The following is a 19,451-nucleotide window of genomic DNA, read 5'->3' as shown; positions in this document are numbered from 1 at the left end:
AAAGAGCCCTCAGTAAGAACATTCATGAAATAAGTGGATCGCTCTATATAGTTTCGTCGATAACCATTCAACGACAATGCTCTTGTTGTTGTGAGAAGTAATTCGACTTCTATGAAGTTCCAAATTGTTTTGTGTTTTGCGATAATTTTTTTTTATAGAATGATATATCAGAATCTCCGAAAGAAAACTTGCTCTTCTTATTTGATTGGTCAGTTATGCATCGATGTAACCATCCTTCATGTTTTCGACCAAGTGAAACCATTGCGCAAGTGATACACTCCACTCATTGGTTAAAATGCATTATTTCTATGTAATGCAAAGTCGAAGCTATAGCAGTCTGCTCATTACTACGAGATTATAACGACAGTGATCGTTGTTGAGAAAGTAGATTATCTGAAATTGTATTTAAAATACTGTATCTTCATATAGACCTTATTGCCCGATTTCATGGTTAAAGAGGGAAAAACAGTCAATTTTTACCAGAACTGGGTGAAAACGGATCGTTAAAGAATTTAAATTTCCGAGACGCAAATTCCCGTTGGATCACTCATCTTTGGGTAGGCGAACTACCACAAATAAAACGCAGTACTATATATTTGGTAAGAGGCAGTGACATGTGTAAAAGTGTTTCAACTAATTATTTAACAAACTTCAGACAGAGATTCTATCTTTTTTCACCCATTTTTTTTTGGACCAAAGAACAAAAAAAAAAAAAAAAAACAGGTAAGCTGTTCTGAGATTATTATTATTATGATGTGACACCTCCAGAGTGGTCCAAAGACTCATCAAGGGACAGCTGTATCCATCAACTGCAGCGAACCGCATCCGCTATACCAACATATTTTCACTAGTATTTTTACAGAGAATCACAAGCATCCATGTCCACGGCGGGATTCGAACCCTCTGCCTTTTGACTTGTGAGCGATTATACTGACTACACTGCTACACTGAACAGAATTAGTTGTATTGGTACTTTTGATCAATGCATCACGCTTATTTGCGCCTACCTGCATGTCCAATCTGTGCTCTCTAATTAAAATTTAAAATACTTTTATATGTTGCCATTGCCTTTTGTTTTCCCCCACTCCAACTAATCAATAAAAGCGTATTTTTAGATAATTCTGATTTATTTCATATATCAGTCTCCGAGGGGCGTTATGTTCTCGGTCTTGTGATGTGCTTTAATTTGTAGTTGAAAAATGTCTGTAGCTGTAGGTGTTTCTCCGACAAATCTAATGAATTCTGATGCCGCTACAAGAGAACATATTCTTGCTGTTACGAGGGATTTTATTTTTCAGCCACGTTTAAGTACGTATATGCAATCAGATATACCCAATACGTTTAATTACTATATTTCCACTGCTATATACAGTTCTACTGTTGCTACAGTATGAAATAGCAACTATAGGAATAGTAACTGTAAACACATTAAAATTGTTATCATTTAATGTTTTTACACACTAGCCTTTTTTAACTCCTTACTTTTTCCCTTGGTCATTTCATCGCACCGGTGAGGTGACTGAAGAACAAAAACAGTATTGATATGATCCACCGGTTTTTCTGTTTTGAGGAGTAATCGAGCGAGGGATTTAAGTTCACTGGTTGATTTTCTTGATCATTGAAATTCACACGTTGTTCAAGTCTTATTGACGTATACAACACTCAACACGGTGAACCCACCTGTTAGCAAATGTTTTGCTAACAGTTCGGCATGGTGAGTTATTAAAAAAATCAGGATTTCGTAATAAGTTAAGAATAGCCAAATGTAAGTATGCTGTCTGCAGTTGTAGAGGTTCTCACCACTGCTATTTAGATATGAAAAAAATATTTTCATCTAAAACGACTGAACACGAAATTAACAAAAAAGAAATGGATTTAAAGTATTTTAAAACATAGTTTCCATAAAATAATTCTGTAATTTTAAATGCAAATATTTATGGAAGAAATTTAAGATAATATTGTGATAGTTTTGAGTATAAAGTTTCATATTTGGGATAAATAAGTTAATTGTGAGCTCCATGTGTAGCCTGGCATGAATTTGACCTATAACCCATGAGTTCAGTTTGCTAGAGTTAAGAGTAGTAACAGTAGTGAATAATGTGTAGAGATTCAGCAAACATTTTTAGCAGCAGAAAGGCAATAAATACAAGATTGAAAATAGAGAGGAGAGTAAGAATGGAAGTAGATACCACACATTTTGAGAGATATGTGAAAGAATTAAGTGTCTGTGACTTGATTGTTCAATGAGCCTAGTGGCAGAAAAAGGTGAAAAGACAGGAAAGTGGTTACTGCTGAATAAAGGAGAAGGCTAAATTGAGTTTTATAATAAAGATTGGTTAAAGAGAAAAAATACCTTATAAAAGTCGCATAGTGCCAAGGGATAGAGTTCAATACATTTTCATGGAGACCTATAGATTTCATTGCCAGGTGTGAGACCACCATCTCACTTACTAGAGCCCTGAAGTATCTTAAAAAAATAAATAAAAAGTACTCTGTTTGGGCTCTTAAGCAGAGTCTCCAGATTATGCAATCCTTAATTCATCCACAAAACTAATACAAATGTACTGCAGATCTACAACCTTTTGTAGATAGTACTCAGATTTAAAAAGAGAGAAATATACTTGCAAATTACAATGATAGTGTGCAGTTTTTTATTTTTAAATAAATCTGACCAATAAAAGATTTAAAAATCTATAGCACATTTAGTGTTCTTTCAATTCCCATCTACAAGGCATTACCATTATCAATCAGGCATAATAGTTAAATTTTTTTATTAAAAAAAAAGCAAGAAAATAACTAGCGCAACAATCAGTTGTAAGATTGACAGGCTGGTTGGCATATACTCTCTCTCTCTCTCTCCAGCTGATAGGTTGTAGGTTAAAAATTCCATAATGAGTATGGACGTTTTTGTGTTTTTAGGTGGGAGACAGATTGCTAGAGTTAAGAGATTGCTTGTGAGAGACCACCACTTTACTTATTAGATTCCTGAAGTAGTCTTAAAAAGATTCCATGTTTTGTCTTTAGATCGGGATTAAAAATAACGATATTTGTGTGAGTGTATGTATGTATTTGTATAAATAATGAAATAGAAAAAAATTACTTAATCGATCCACATTGTCTGTGGAAATAGTAGTGGTGGTAGTTTGGGTTGGTGTAGTTGCGGTCAGTTGGTGGATTGAGTGGTGGAGACAGAGCAGATACCCTCCCTCGATGACTCCCTGGAGGTGTCCAATAATAATAAAAATAATAATAATATTACTAATGCTATAGGTTTATCATGTTTTGTGGACTGGAGTTATATTAGGGGGGAAAAATGAAGTTTGTTAGAACCATTAGGAGTCATTTCAATTGAAGGAAAAATGCATTGTATTGGGATAGTTATTTAAAATGAGACATGATACAGTAGTCTCCCAAATTTTTGATGAATGATAAAAATCACTCCTATTAAGATTAATACATTGGAAAAGAGCTCAAAGTCAACATAAAAATTTAAAACTTGGATATGTGTAAAACTGTTTGTCCATGATTCTGATTGGCGTAAACTCCAGGTTCACCGAGGCTGATATTATTACTATAGCTTTTTCCTCCCAGAAATTCAAGTTTGTCATCTCCTGTATAACAGGCAAACTGGTGAGTAAAATGCACACAGTTTACATGAATGCTTTACTGGCATTGTAGTCGTAGCTGCTTTAGCGATAATTTCAACCAACCACAATCTTATCTCAAACAAAAAAATCTAGTTTGCCCATAATTATAGACAGATAGGGCAATAAGTCAGATTTATTTTCAATGGGTTAAAAACAGAATAAAGCCTCATATGTTTGTTAGTTCATGCTTTTTATTCTTTATAGATAATTAATTGTAGCTTCTGTTCAGTCATGTTTTCATCTCTTATGGAGCCACCATCACGATATAGTGGTACTGTTGAGAAGAAGAAAAAAAAAAATTGCAAGACAATACGTGGATTATGAATAGGCTGGTGATATGCATCACATACATATTTTCATATGTATATGATGTATATATGAGAATATGTATCATATATGATATGCAATATAATGCAGTATATTTTTTATTCCCAATTGAGGTCTCATCAGTTTCTTAAACATCACTTTCCTGATATGCACCCTGAAGGGGTGTACAGGCTACTACGACAGGCCACTACATTGTTAAGTCTACATTATAAACAAAAAATTACATGATAACCACAGTATTTAACTTTAACAAAAGTACTGATATTTGTATTGAAAATAACAGTACATTGTCAGTATGTAGAAACAAGCAAATCCAAGAACAGGAATACAAGATACCTCTGACAGTCAGTTTACCAATTATAAACCGTTGCTGCAAGCTAGAAATTAATATTAATCTTCTTCTTCTTCTTCTTTCACTCTGCTTTATCCCGTGTTAAACGGGGTCGGCGCACCAATCTTTAACCTTCCTCTTCCAAGTTCTCCGGTCCAGAGCATCCTTCGGACTCCATCCTTTCTCCCTAAGATCCTCTGTCATCTTATCCCTCCACCTGAGCTTGGGCCTGCCTCTTTTCCTCCTTCCCTCCAACTCCATATACTCCACTCGTTTACCAACATACTCCTCACCCTTCCTCTCAACATGTCCAAACCACCTCAGCCTACTTTCTTGTATCTTCTTGCCAATTGGTCCCACCTTAACCGGCCCTCTGATGTAGTCATTCCTTATTCTGTCCTCCTTTGTCACACCACTCATCCATCTCAACATCCGCATCTCCGCCACCTCCATCTTCCTCTCCTGTGCCTTGGTTATAGGCCAAGTCTCCACACCATGGAGCATCGCCGGCCTCGCCACCATCTTATAGAGCTTTCCTTTCCTCTTACAACTCACTCTCTTGTCGCACAGGACCCCGCTCATCTTCCTCCATTTCATCCAACCGCATGTTATTCGGTGCTGTATTTCCTCATCCAGGTCACCATTCCTCTCGACAACCGACCCAAGGTACTTGAATTTCTTCCCTGAAATTAGCCTTTCACCCTGGAGTCGTATGACGATATCCTCGTCACTCCCCGTTGACATATATTCAGTCTTCACCCGGTTAATTCTCATGCCTCTCTCCTGCAATGCCTTTCTCCACTCTTCCAGGGTATTTTCAAGCTTCTCTCGGGACGATTCGCATAGAACAATGTCATCGGCAAACAGCATGCTCCATGGTGCCTCCTTCTTGACATCCTCCACTAGTACATCCATGACCAGGTCAAAGAGGTAGGGGTTCAGAGCTGACCCTTGGTGTAGCCCTACAACAATAGGGAACCCTTCTGTCATGCCGACACTAGACCTGACCTGAGTTTCTGTTCCCTCATACATCTCCTTCACCAACCTCACATACTTCTCCGACACCCCTTCTTCCTCATACACCTCCATACCTCCTGCCTGGCCACTCTGTCGTATGCCTTTTCCAGGTCTATAAACACCATGTGCAGATCCACTTGCATCTCTCTATATTTCTCCATCAATTGCCTTAGCGCAAATATTGCATCCATTGTCCCTCTTCCTGGCATAAATCCAAACTGCTCATCACCAATTTTTGTTTCCTGCCATAACCTTGCTTCAATTACTCTTTCCCATATTTTTAATGTGTGTGACATCAGCTTGATTCCTCTATAGTTGCCACAGTCTTGAACATCTCCTCTTCCTTTGTAGATTGGGACGAGAATACTTTTCCTCCATTCCTCTGGTATCTTTTCCTGTTGGGCTATTTTACACATCAGATCCCATAACATATCCACGCCCTCACTGCCCAAACTTTTCCACACTTCCCCAGGTATCTGGTCTGTTCCCACAGCCTTTCCATTCTTCATTTTTCTCAGTACCCAAACCACTTCCTCTCTACTTATGTCTTGCACCGGTCTCACATTTACCTCTCCATCCTCGCACCTCTCTCTTGAATTCTCCTCATTTAGTAGTTTTCGGAAATATTCTTTCCATCTTCCTCTGATTTTGTCCTCGTCTTGTAATACTACTCCTGAGGCATCCTTTATTTGCTTGAGTGATGTTATGTCTTTCGAGGCCTTATCTCTGGCTTTCGCTATTCTCAACAACTGAGCTTCGCCACCGTTTCTCTTCAGTTTTTCATAAACCTCATCAACTGCCCTTGCTTTCGCTCTTGCCACAGCTCTCTTTGCATTTTTCTTTGCTAATCTATATGCCTCCTTGTTGGCTCTAGTTCCAGTCATGTCCCATTTTTTCTTTGCCTCTGTTAAAACTATTTTTGATCTTTACATAAAATACAGTGTGGCTTAAGATTGTTGGCATTAATGAAATCTGTATCAGAATCAGATATGGCAGCTAGGATTGAGTGTAATGAGTGTACTCTTTTTAGGCATGACAGAAGAGATACGAGCGGGGGGGGGGGGAAATACTAATATCAGACAACAGACTATTTAGGGTAGAAATGCAAGAAAACAATGATAGTAGCAATGTCCCATGTAGCAGAGTGTTCAGGCTATCTGGTATGAAGAAGTGGAGACTAACAATGACATATATGGTGGAGTGTTTCTACAGACCTGGTGGCTCAGTTGCAGGGGATGAAGAAATGCAATGCTAATTTAGCCATATGGAACAAATGAGTGATCATTATAGGTAACTATAATTGTCCAAACATTGATTGGGTAAATGAGAAATCTCATGATAAGAATTATTATTATTATACAGGCACCTCCATGGAGTCCAAAGACTCATCGCAGGAGACTTAAACTATCCACACTATCTGTCATACCTCTCCTTGAACCTATTAACAGACAAAGCACTCAACTGACTCTGGTAATTCATTCCACTCATTCACAACTCTCCAAGCAAAAAATTTAGTCATCACACCCCCTATTAACCACACTTGTATTCAACTTCCAGGGATGAACCCTTGTTCCAGTCCCTCCTGGCATGTGCTGAAACATTTCCCCTGCATCAATCCTATAAAACCTTTAAGCAACACTTGAATGATTCTATTGTATCCCCTCTTTTTTTCTCCTATTAATCAAATTCTGCAATCCACACTCTATTAGTTTATCTTAATAGGGAATATTCCACAAACCACTCTCCATCTTGGTCACTCATCTGTGAATCTTCGCTACCACTTCCTCATCCTCAAGAAACCCAGGAGACCAGAATTGAGCACAATAATCCAGATGTGGGCAACATAGGCACAGAGTCGCAAACCTCAAGCAAGAGCTTAATATCATGATCGATACCTTCTCCATCAAAATTAGAAAGTTGGAAATCAGACTCGAGACGCTCAACAGTCAGTGCCCGTGCCTGCTAACAAACTTCGTGACCTAATCACATCATGAATACACAAGTCGCTCGAGGCTGAAAATAGGAAACTCAATGCTGTTATCCTCAACTTTCTGACTGAAAATGGTAATTCCCTAAAAGAAGACATCGGCAAACTTGCAGGAGAATGCAATTTCGATCCCAGAAATATCGTCAAATGCCATCCTATCGGACCCATGAACCAAAGAAAGGACAGAACAAACTATCCATGTCTCGTAAAAGTGACCTGTGACTCACCAATAAACACAACCAAATTTATAACAGCGATAAACAACAAGCAAAAAGGACACTTGCTTCCAGTCACGCATACATGCTCGACCCGATTTAACCTTTGCCCAGAGAGAAAAAAGACGCCAACTCCAAAGGCAACTAGAAGAAAAATGCCAAAATGGAGACAACAGTTGGGTGATAGACTACAAACAATCCAAACTTGTACAAAAACCAAGTGATGCCACTAGCAGCCACCAAGAACACCAGCATGTAGACACTGCATAGGAAATGTGCAAGACCCTTGGGGTCAAATCCATGCCTCACAGAACCTTGCATATCCACTTTACCAACATCCGTGACCTCAACTCCAATATTCATAGCATCCGCTACCACTTGCAGTCCACCAAACCACACCTACTCTTCTTAACAGAAACTCAATTCTCATCTTCCCCTAGCACAATTCATCTCAACTTTCCTAACTATACACTATTTAACTCCTTTCGACCCAAGGGAGGCGTCTGTACGTATATCCGCTCTGACATACCCTGCCAGAGAGCAGCTAACTTAGAATCTCCCAACTTCGACCTTCTTTAGCTGAAGATATTCCTCCCCACTCAGTTAAATTCATCTGCTGTCTCTATCGCTCTCCTAATACCACCAATCACTCTGAGCTCTTTCATTTCCTCTCCCTAAGAGTTGATTTTCTCTAGTCCCACTCTCCTAACAGCAAATTCATCTTCCTGGGTGATTCCATAACACCAATTGGCTTTCCTCTTCCAGTTATAGAGATCCTGCAGGCAGATATGCTGAAACATTTGCAGTCACCAATGATCTCACACACATTGTTCAAAAACCAACCAGAATACCAGATAACCCAAACCACTCCCCAAATACCCTAGATCTCTTCCTTACTAATGACCCCTCCAAATATGCAGTGAATGTAGTGAGCCCCCCTGGGCAATTCTAACCACAACTTAGTGCTCATCTCCTCCCCCATGCAACAACGCTTACACAGTCACTCCCACACAAGAATAGTTTGGCATTATAACAGTGCCAAATGGGACAGTCTCCGAGACTAGTGCATCATTCCCATGGTTAGACTATTGTTTCCATTCTTCCAATCCAAACATATGCACTGAACGCATCACCAAAGTGATCCTCACTGGCATGAAAACATATATTCACCACACTACTCAGACCTGCCGTCCCCTAACTAAATCCTGGTTTTCCAAAAAATGTGCCAAGACTGTACAAATGAAGAATCAGGCATACCACAACTGGCTCAAATCAAGAACCCATTCCTAATTCAATACCTATACTGAAGCCCATAACAAATGCAAGAAAATTATCAATACTTCCAAAACAGAATTGAATGGGCCAAAAGCAGGAAGCTTGCAGCCTGTCCAAACGGCAGCCATGCCTTTTGATCTCTTGCCAAGGCAATTGGCCATAACTTTTGCCTTACACTATTCCCACCTCTATTATACCCAGATGGATCATTTACAACATCACCCATAGAAAAAGCTAATCTCCTGGCATCACACTTTGCCTCCAATACACACATAACTGACAATGGCAAATGCCCTCCAGTCATTTCAACTGCCCAACATACAATGCCCCCTGTATCCTTTTGCCAAAAAGACAAGACATCACAAACCTGCTGTCTAAATTAGACACTAAAAAGTCTCCTGGCCCAGACGGAATTCCTCCAATTATCTTGAAGGTCTTTGCATCTGAACTGACTCCTATCCTATGCTATCTGTACACACACTCTCTTACTCCACCGGTATATATCCCAAAACTTGGAAACTGGCCTGTATTCAACCCATTCTTAAAAAGGGTGACATTGCTGCCATCTAACTAGTTCCCCATCTCAATCACCTCAGTCCTATCAAAAGTAATGGAGAAAATCATCAACTCTCAACTCCTAATCTACCTTGAAAGTACCTGGCTATTAAGCGACCACCAGTATGGATTCTGTCAAAGCCGTTCAACAGGAGATCTACTCTCATACATCACCCATCACTGGACAAATGCTATGGAAAAATTTGGTGAATCTCAAGTAGTTGCACTCGATATCTCCAAAGCCTTTGACCGAGTCTGGCACAAAGGCTTACTAAGCAATGCATTTTTTGCATTTTTGGAAATTATGGAGACAACTACCGTGTTTGAATATAAACTTTAGTTTACTATTACTAAAATTTTACAATTCGACGTTTCGACCTTTATGTTAAGGTCATCTTCTGGAGCGTACAAATATACACAGGAAACAAGCTATACCACAATCATACTGGTTCGTTAAAGACACTGACTAACCGCTACCACAATTGTTGGCCTGACCTCTGGTGGAAAAAAAATAAATAAATAAATAAATAAAAATAAAAAATAAAAAAAATATAAAAAATAAAAAAATATACATCAGCGCTAAAGTCCTATTATTTGTGTTGTCTACTATATACATATATTAACATCATTCCAGCCAGTTGGAGTGGAATGGTTTCTAATGATAGCAGATTGGCTAGAGTCCTGACTTGTGTTGAATCTTTCAAATTAAGTTGGCTGAATGTGTGCCATCCAGATCCTTGGAATTTTCATACCATCTTTGTTGTTGATATTTGGGTGGTTTATCAGGATTTCGCAGGATTCTTTAAATTTTCTTTCGTACCATGTTTTTGTACGGTGTAAGGAGCAGGTGCTTTTCCAGTTGATTTGGTGTAAGGTGTTGAGTGCGTGGTCTGAGAGGCCTGCTTCACCATAATGGTTATATTTAATGTGTCTAATGTGTTCTTTTTTGCGTATAGGGATTGTCCGTCCTGTTTCACCAATGTACGGTAAGTTACAGGTGCAGCGGATGCAATAGACTCCAGGATGAGCTAATGGGAGGAGAGGGTCCTTAGAGGAGCTGAATATAGTTTTAAGTTTAGTGGGTGGTTTAAAGGTGGCATTAAGGTTATAATGTTGTAGGATTCTGTTGATTTTTTCTGATAACCCTTTAATGTATGGGATGGCTATGGTTTTACTGTAGTCTAGATTCGTTTTTGTTGTGGTTTTATAGAGTATTTTATTGACAGTATTTTTGTTATAGCCATTGTTTATGAATGTGTCACTAATGATTTTTAGTTCTTGTTTCAGGGCCTGCTGGTTAGAGCAAATAGTTGTGGCTCTGTTTTTAAGGGTGTTTATGACTCCATATTTTTGTGCTGGGTGGTGATATGAATTCGCATGTATGTATTGGCCCGTGTGTGTAGGTTTTCGGTAGACCGTGAAGGATAGATTGCCTGAAGGAAGACGTGTAACTAGTGTGTCTAGGAACGGGAGCGAATTTTGATTTTCGATTTCGATGGTAAATTGTATGCGTTCATGTTGTTTGTTTAGGTGGCTGAGGAAAGTGTTTAGCGTTTGTCGACCGTGCGGCCAGATCGCGAACACGTCGTCAACGTATCTGAGCCAGATTGTCGGTCGAAGCGTGGCGGAATCAAGAGCCCTTTGCTCAAAGGTTTCCATGTAGAAGTTCGCGATTGGGGGAGATAATGGTGAGCCCATGGCCGTACCTTCCTTTTGTAGGTAGAATTTGTTTTGCCACACGAAGTAACCGGACTTTAGTACGTGGGCAAAGAGGGCAGTAATGTCGGGCGGAAATTTGTTTTGTAGTAGGAGAATTGTGTCATTGATGGGGACATTAGTGAAAAGGGCAGAAACGTCAAAACTGACTAATAAGTCGTCTTTGTCAAGTGTTATGTTTTTGATTATGTTTATAAAGTGTTGTGTGTTTTTTACGTAGGAGGGGGAATGACCTACCAACTCCTTGAGTGTTGCCGCTAATTTCTTGGCTAGGTGGTAATTGGGACTGTCTATTCCTTCCACTATTGGTCGAAGGGGCACATTTTGTTTGTGTATTTTCGGAACCCCGTATATTCTGGGGGGGGGCGGGCGTAGTGGGGTTTGAGTTTTTTAACTGTGTCTGGTGGCCAAGAAGTGACGGACTTTAATAGTTTTTCTGTTTTGTCCTTTATCCTCTTTGTTGGGTTATAATTCACCATTTTATATGTGTTGTTATCGGCTACTAGTTGGTTCATTTGCAGTATGTATGTTGACCTGTCAAGGACCACAGTGGCACTGCCTTTATCAGCTTTCGTTATTATTATGTTTTGTTTGGCTTTTAACGATTTGATTGCTGCTAATTCTGTTTTAGTCAGGTTATTCTGTATGGTTTTCTTGGTATTTAGGACATTACTGGTTTCTAGTCGTATTTTGTCTGCTATGTTGTTAGGTAGGGATCTGATGCCTCTTTCAATGTACCTTTGGCCGCACGGTCGACAAACGCTAAACACTTTCCTCAGCCACCTAAACAAACAACACGAACGCATACAATTTACCATCGAAATCGAAAACCAAAATTCGCTCCCGTTCCTAGACACACTAGTTACACGTCTTCCTTCAGGCAATCTATCCTTCACGGTCTACCGAAAACCTACACACACGGGCCAATACATACATGCGAATTCATATCACCACCCAGCACAAAAATATGGAGTCATAAACACCCTTAAAAACAGAGCCACAACTATTTGCTCTAATCAGCAGGCCCTGAAACAAGAACTAAAAATCATTAGTGACACATTCATAAACAATGGCTATAACAAAAATACTGTCAATAAAATACTCTATAAAACCACAACAAAAACGAATCTAGACTACAGTAAAACCATAGCCATCCCATACATTAAAGGGTTATTAGAAAAAATCAACAGAATCCTACAACATTATAACCTTAATGCCACCTTTAAACCACCCACTAAACTTAAAACTATATTCAGCTCCTCTAAGGACCCTCTCCTCCCATTAGCTCATCCTGGAGTCTATTGCATCCGCTGCACCTGTAACTTACCGTACATTGGTGAAACAGGACGGACAATCCCTATACGCAAAAAAGAACACATTAGACACATTAAATATAACCATTATGGTGAAGCAGGCCTCTCAGACCACGCACTCAACACCTTACACCAAATCAACTGGAAAAGCACCTGCTCCTTACACCGTACAAAAACATGGTACGAAAGAAAATTTAAAGAATCCTGCGAAATCCTGATAAACCACCCAAATATCAACAACAAAGATGGTATGAAAATTCCAAGGATCTGGATGGCACACATTCAGCCAACTTAATTTGAAAGATTCAACACAAGTCAGGACTCTAGCCAATCTGCTATCATTAGAAACCATTCCACTCCAACTGGCTGGAATGATGTTAATATATGTATATAGTAGACAACACAAATAATAGGACTTTAGCGCTGATGTATATTTTTTTATTTTTTATATTTTTTTTATTTTTTATTTTTATTTATTTATTTATTTATTTATTTTTTTTCCACCAGAGGTCAGGCCAACAATTGTGGTAGCGGTTAGTCAGTGTCTTTAACGAACCAGTATGATTGTGGTATAGCTGGTTTCCTGTGTATATTTGTACGCTCCAGAAGATGACCTTAACATAAAGGTCGAAACGTCGAATTGTAAAATTTTAGTAATAGTAAACTAAAGTTTATATTCAAACACGGTAGTTGTCTCCATAATTTCCAAAAATGCATTCGGATCACCGTGCAAGCCTAAAAAAAAAAAAAAAAAAAAGGCTTACTAAGCAAACTCCCATCATTTGGACTGCCTCAGGACTTCTGCAGATGGATTGCCAACTTCCTGTCTGGACGCATACTATGTGTGATGGTAGATGGCTCCCTATCCTCTCACCATCCAACTAATGCTGGGGTCCCTCAAGGTTCAGTTCTCTCACTGACCCTCTTCCTTCTATATACCAAACCTAATACACAGTTTTGCAGATGACAGCACATTACATTCCTCCCTTTCATTTGACAAACCCTACCCTACACAACTCACTTCAACCCACAGAACATCAACCACCGCTGCCCTTAATTCCGACCTCCAAGCCATCTGCCAGTGGGGCTCAGACAACCTTGTCAACTTCAACGCTAGTAAAACCCAGTTCTGTCTTATTTCTCACAAAAAAAGAACCATTTTCCGCAGCATTGTTTTTGATAACACTCAAATCACAGACAAGACGAAATTTCTCTTCTCAGAATTACCTTGACATCAAGCCTCTCCTGGCATAAACGTATCACAACCATTGCATCCTCAGCTTCCAAAAAACTAGGTTTTCTCTTTTGCTCAAGACATTTCTTCACCCCTAAACAGCTGTTAGCACTATGCAAGTCACAAATCCACCTAGCTCTTGAATACTGCTCTCACATCTGGAATGGGGCTCCAAAAAAGCACCCTCAAAATGCTTGACTCAATACAGAGGAGAGCAATTAAACTAATAAATGACCCATCCCTCACCAACTTGCTCCCCTCACTTTCACATAGATGCTTGGTCTCTGCAATCTGTATATATTCTATAAATACTTCCATGGGAAATGTTCATCTGAAACAGCATCGGTAATTCTTCCACCCTGTACTAAACCCATTGGAACACGTACAGCTGCCACCCAACATCCTTTTACAGTACACCTTGAAACCCACAGAACAAGTTTCTTTTCCTCCTCATTCATCCCTGCTACTGCAGCACTGTGGAACAGTCTTCCCCCTGACATATTTCCCAAGGAATAGAATATGTAGGTGTTTAAATCAAATGTAAACAAGTTTCTCCTTTCACAACCCATCACCTATATATGGTACTAATGTACTATAGGTTGACCAGCCAACCTCTTGTATATGGGCCCAACATAAAAAAAAAAAAAAAAAAAAAAAAAAAAATCAAGGCTTTATAAAGAGGAATAATAACTTATCTCTATTTGTTAATTTGTTCTTCAATAGCCAAGTAATCTTATGGGCTACCTTAGCAATATGTCCTCTGAATTTTAACTCTCTGTTTACCACCACTTCTAAATCTCTAGCTTCATCTATTTCCTGGAGTACAGTACAATCAATGTGATGCAGGGCTTGTAGTCTGTTTATCCCGAAATGCATAACTGTACATTTTTCCACATTAAACTGACACCCATTATCTTTTACCATTATGAACAACTCTTTAAATCGTCCTGCAAGCTCTCCACATCAACTTGATTATCTGTTACTCTACTTGATTTCATATCATCGGCAAACAACTGAATATTTCATTTCAAGTTATTTCCTTTATCATTTGTGTACAAATTAAACAGCAATGGTTCCAGCACTGAACCATGCGACACATTACTAGTCACCTGTTTCTGCCTCGATTCTGCACTTACATATACCACTTTTTGATATCTGTCCAGCAGCCACCTCTTATCCACTTAACCAATGTCATATCCATCCCTGTTTGTTCTGATTTGCATAACTGAATTCCCTGTGGTATTCTCAAAAGTTGCAAAATCCAGAAGAATCATCATGTAGCCATTTTCAAGGCATGACTGACACTTCACAAAGCTATTTTGCACCTCATACAGTATCATATTTTTATCTACCCATTCTTGAATTCTATTTTTCACCAATTTTTCTAGTATTTTTACACTTGAGATACTGATTGGTCTAAAATTTGCTACTGCAGTCTTTAGAAAACCTCCCTTATCCAATGGGAATGATTTTTCCCTCTTTTCACTCCCTTGGAACTCTACCAGAGTCGAGACTTAAATTAAAGAGCCTAGTCAGAAGCATTGCGAGTTTCCTTGCACATTCCTGCAAAACCCAAGCTGATATATATATATTACCCAAGACCTCACTTGGACTATTGTGCACAGGTCTGGTCTTCTGGTTTCTGTTGTGATTCTGATATAGACTTACCATAAAATTTTTTTATCAAACCGGGACATTTTTGAGAGTTTGCTCAAAACAGAAAGTAACGCCTCCTACGCTAAGTACTTATGATTGAAAAGGCTAAATAACGGAGTGGTTAACAAAAAACAACATTTCGTAGTAATAATTTTTAATTACACTTAACTGAACATAACTTATTATTAAAAAGTTATTAATATTTATCACTAGCGTGAACTTTCTTTAAAAATTCTTTGTTATTTTTAATCGCATTGAAAAATTTAGTTCACTATTAAGTTTGCAGAGCAATACAGCTTTTACTGTTGATTCAGCCATTCTATCTTCAGACAATATGTTATTCATTATTGAGAATATCCTTTCAACAGGTGAAGATTTGCCTGGCAGGCAGAAAATGTATTCTATAATTTGGACAAGATTGGGCAATGAAATGTTCTTTTCTTTGAAACGACTGAATAGTTGTATCCATTTTTTATCGCAACTTATATTTTTCAAAATATCATGGTTTGCCGACCAATAAGCTTTTGCAATCACCACTTCATCAAACAGTTCATCCATGTTTATTGCATTATTTGCAAGAGTTTCATTAATTTTTTTCACCTGAAGCTTCTGACCAAGTTAATTCATTGTTGTTTATCCAAGTAAAAGATTCTCCACCAAAACTGTTTTCCCAAAGCTCAATGTAAGAAAGACATCAGTCATAAAATTTTGTAAACTCTTGTAGTATTGTGTTAATATTAATACTTAAATTATATTCCAGTATTCTAAAAAGCTTTTTTTGCTTCTTGAGGTATAAATTTATTATCACGCCTTTCCTCAAGATTTGTTTTTAATTTTCTAAGTTCAATGACAATATCTGTTGCACTCGCTTTTGTACTTTCCATAATTAAGATAGATTTTTTAAACAATTTGAGTTGCCATGCACAAACCACAAATACATTTCACCACAATCATTATCAAAGGACTGTTTTATCATCACTGGCCATGTTCTTGTGAAATAAAATATGATTTCAGTCCCTCATGGATTTCAGGTATTCTGTCAATAGCTGGAAGTAGTGAAAGAAAACAGATGTTGCCATGTTGAAGAACCTTTTTATATTCTACATCTACAAATTCACAGAATGCTTTTAGTTGAGTGACTCGAACCGTATAAATGTGGAAATATTTATAAATTTTGACTACTAAAGCTTCTATTTCAGTAGGTAGAACATCAACTTTCAGTAGGTAGAACGATGTGAGCACCGCAACCAATGCCCACAATATTTCTTCCTAGTTCCTTCTTCAATCGACTGTAAATATTATTTTCTCCTCTCCATTTTAAATCCCCAAAATTGGTATTGCAGTTATCTCCACAAAATCCAATAATTTTCTTTGTTATATTATGAGTTTTCATAACTGACATTAAATGGTTTGTCAGTATGTCAGGATCAGGATATGATACTATATAGAGGCCAACATGGTTTTCTTAAAGGTAGATCCTGCCTTAGCAATCTATTAACTATTCATAATAGAATAACATCTGAGTTGGACAAAGGAACTGGCTACACAGTGGTACTTCTGGATTTTGCTAAGGCTTTTGACAGGATACCCCATAGAACACTGTTACGCAAATTGGAGCAGATGGGAATGGATATTAAATTGGTGATATGGATAGGAGAATGGCTCGGGCAGAGATACATAAGGTGGTGTATGGAGGAGCCGAGTCCAGAATGAGGCAGGTGACTAGTGGTGTGCCTCAGGGCTCTGTGCTTGGGCCAATGTTGTTTAATTTGTATATAAATGATATAGGAAATGGCTTAAAGGGAGATATTCAGTTGTTTGCTGATGATGCAAAGTTGTGTAGTGCAATAAAAAATCAAGCTGATGTTGAAAGTTTGCAGGAGGATTTAAATAAGTTGGTAAAATGGGCAAAAGTAATGGATGTCAGTTCAATGTGGAAAAGTGTAAAGTCATGCATTTTGGGATTAAAAGATTACCAGCTGTGTACTACATCGATGGAAAGGTACTCCAAGAGATTGATGAGGCTAGGGACTTAGGGGTATTGGTAGATAGGGAGATGAAGTTCAGAGGACACATTGCTAAGGTGTCCAAGATTGCACATAGGATTACTTGGTTGTTGAGGAACACACTGACATCCAGAGATAAAGAGGTTATTATTCCCATTTATAAAGCATTGATACTTCCGCATTTGTATTACTGTGCTCAGGTCTGGTCACCTGGATTCCTTGGAAATGAGGAGGCTGTGGAGAGGGTTCAGAGAAGAGTGACCAAGTTGGTGAGTGATATAAAAAATGCTCCCTACATTGATAGATTGAGAGCTTGTGGATTGCAGAGATTGGTTGATAGGCGAAGAAGAGGGGATATGATAGAAACATTCAAATTACTGAAAGGTTTTTATAGGATTGATGCAGGGGAAATGTTTCAGATGTGTGATAGTGATGGAAGAACAAGAGGTCATCTCTGGAAATTAAAGAAGAGTGTGGTTAACAAAGGTGTCAGAACAAGGTTTTTTGCCTTGAGGGTGGTGAATGAGTGGAATTCATTGCCTGACTTAGTTGTGAGCTCTTCGTCTGTAAATGAATTCAAGAAGAGATATGACAGATATTGTTTTGCTAGTTTGGGTCTCCCGCGATGAGTCTACTGACTCCATGGAGATACCCGTAATAATAATAATATTTCTGCAGTTTCACTGGGAACTGATTGAAAGTCTAAAAGTTTAACTTTTACTCCGCAATCTGGTGCAAAATACCGCACAACACATGGCACAGTTTTAATTTCTTTCCTGTTGGAAGAATCAATTGATATCATCACAAAATTTGTTTTGTTTAAATCTTCACAAAGTTGCTGAAACAACAGTGGCTCGATCACATTAACAATGACAGCTTCACATTTTGTTCTACCCAGTCTAAACTTTGTTTCAAAAAGCTTTGATATCAATTTAGATGAACAATTGGCAGACTTAAAAATTTTGCATGAAATGCAAAAGTTTCTTCTTTAGCAGCTATTAAAAATTCTTTGTCACTTGGATTGGCACCTTTAAAATATGACAATATCTTTGAGGAAGTTCCTGCTGCTGCTAGATTAGCTTTATGTTTCGCACATGTCAAGTGATTTTTTATGTCCAAACGCCCATCATGAGCCACAAAAAATTCTGAAGAGCACTTTTTTCAAAAACGGATAATCCTTTTTTAATTCATCCGTAAACACACAGTTTCTTTTTTGCATTTTGGGGTTAAATTAATTTAATGAAGTAAAAAAAATCACAAACAACATGCTGAAAAGAAACACCGTCTTGCAATCTAAACTCAACTAAGATTGCGCATGCTAAACAATGACTTGTGACGCAGCGTACAGGCCAGAGTCAAAGTGGGGTATTCGTGTTGCCTAATCGCCATTTTCTGAGGCTGCACTTTATGTACTAAGTGTATATTCTGCACTTTTAAATTTTTACCAAATAACCGGGACAAAATGACAAACTGGCCAGGACCATACCTTCAAACCGGAAACTACTAGTCAATTGTTTCTGCCTCGATTCTGCACTTACATATACCACTTTTTGATATCTGTCCAGCAGCCACCTCTTATCCACTTAACCAATGTCATATCCATCCCCATTTGTTCTGATTTGCATAACTGAGTTCCATGTGGTATTCTCAAGTCTTTGCAAAATCCAGAAGAATCATCATGTAGCCATTTTCTTTATCAAACTGCACCATTACTCTAAGGTAAGTAAATTACTAAGGCATGACTGACACTTCACAAAGCTATTTTGCACCTCATACAGTATCATATTTTTATCTACCCATTCTTGAATTCTATTTTTCACCAGTTTTTCTAGTACTTTTATATTTGAGATACTGATTGGTCTAAAATTTGTTACTGCAGTCTTTAGAAAACCTTCCTTATCCAAGGGAATGGTTTTTCCCTCTTTTCACTCCCTTGGAACTCTACTAGAGTCGAGACTTAAATTAAAGAGCCTAGTCAGAAGCATTGCGAGTTTCCTTGCACATTCCTGCAAAACCCAAGCTGATACACACACACACACACACACACACACACACACACACACGACCTCACTTGGACTATTGTGCACAGGTCTGGTTTCCGTTGTGATTCTGATATCTTGGAGAGAATACAAAGGAGGGTGTTAAAAATGATATCAGGATTGTGAAATACTG

At 38.3% G+C, this 19,451-nt stretch overlaps 1 protein-coding gene across 1 annotated transcript in view; it reads left to right on the top strand.

Moving 5' to 3' along the window:
- The first annotated feature begins 1,179 nt into the window (after window positions 1–1,179).
- Vha55 (V-type proton ATPase subunit Vha55) overlaps window positions 1,180–19,451 on the top strand; it is a 243,961-nt gene continuing 225,689 nt past the window's right edge. The window contains exon 1 of the mRNA XM_090404303.1: window positions 1,180–1,308. Coding sequence (XP_090260429.1) covers window positions 1,200–1,308 — 109 coding nt within the window. The 5' untranslated portion in view covers window positions 1,180–1,199. The remainder of the gene's footprint in view (window positions 1,309–19,451) is intronic.

The sequence above is a fragment of the Typopeltis vanoorti genome, chromosome 14 (assembly GCF_054136105.1).
Source record: "Typopeltis vanoorti isolate ZY-2024b chromosome 14, IOZ_Tvanoo_1.0, whole genome shotgun sequence".
In the NCBI taxonomy this organism is placed as follows: domain Eukaryota; kingdom Metazoa; phylum Arthropoda; class Arachnida; order Uropygi; family Thelyphonidae; genus Typopeltis; species Typopeltis vanoorti.
Note: the sequence above shows the minus strand (reverse complement) of the source record. Positions and strands in the feature narration are given on the sequence as shown.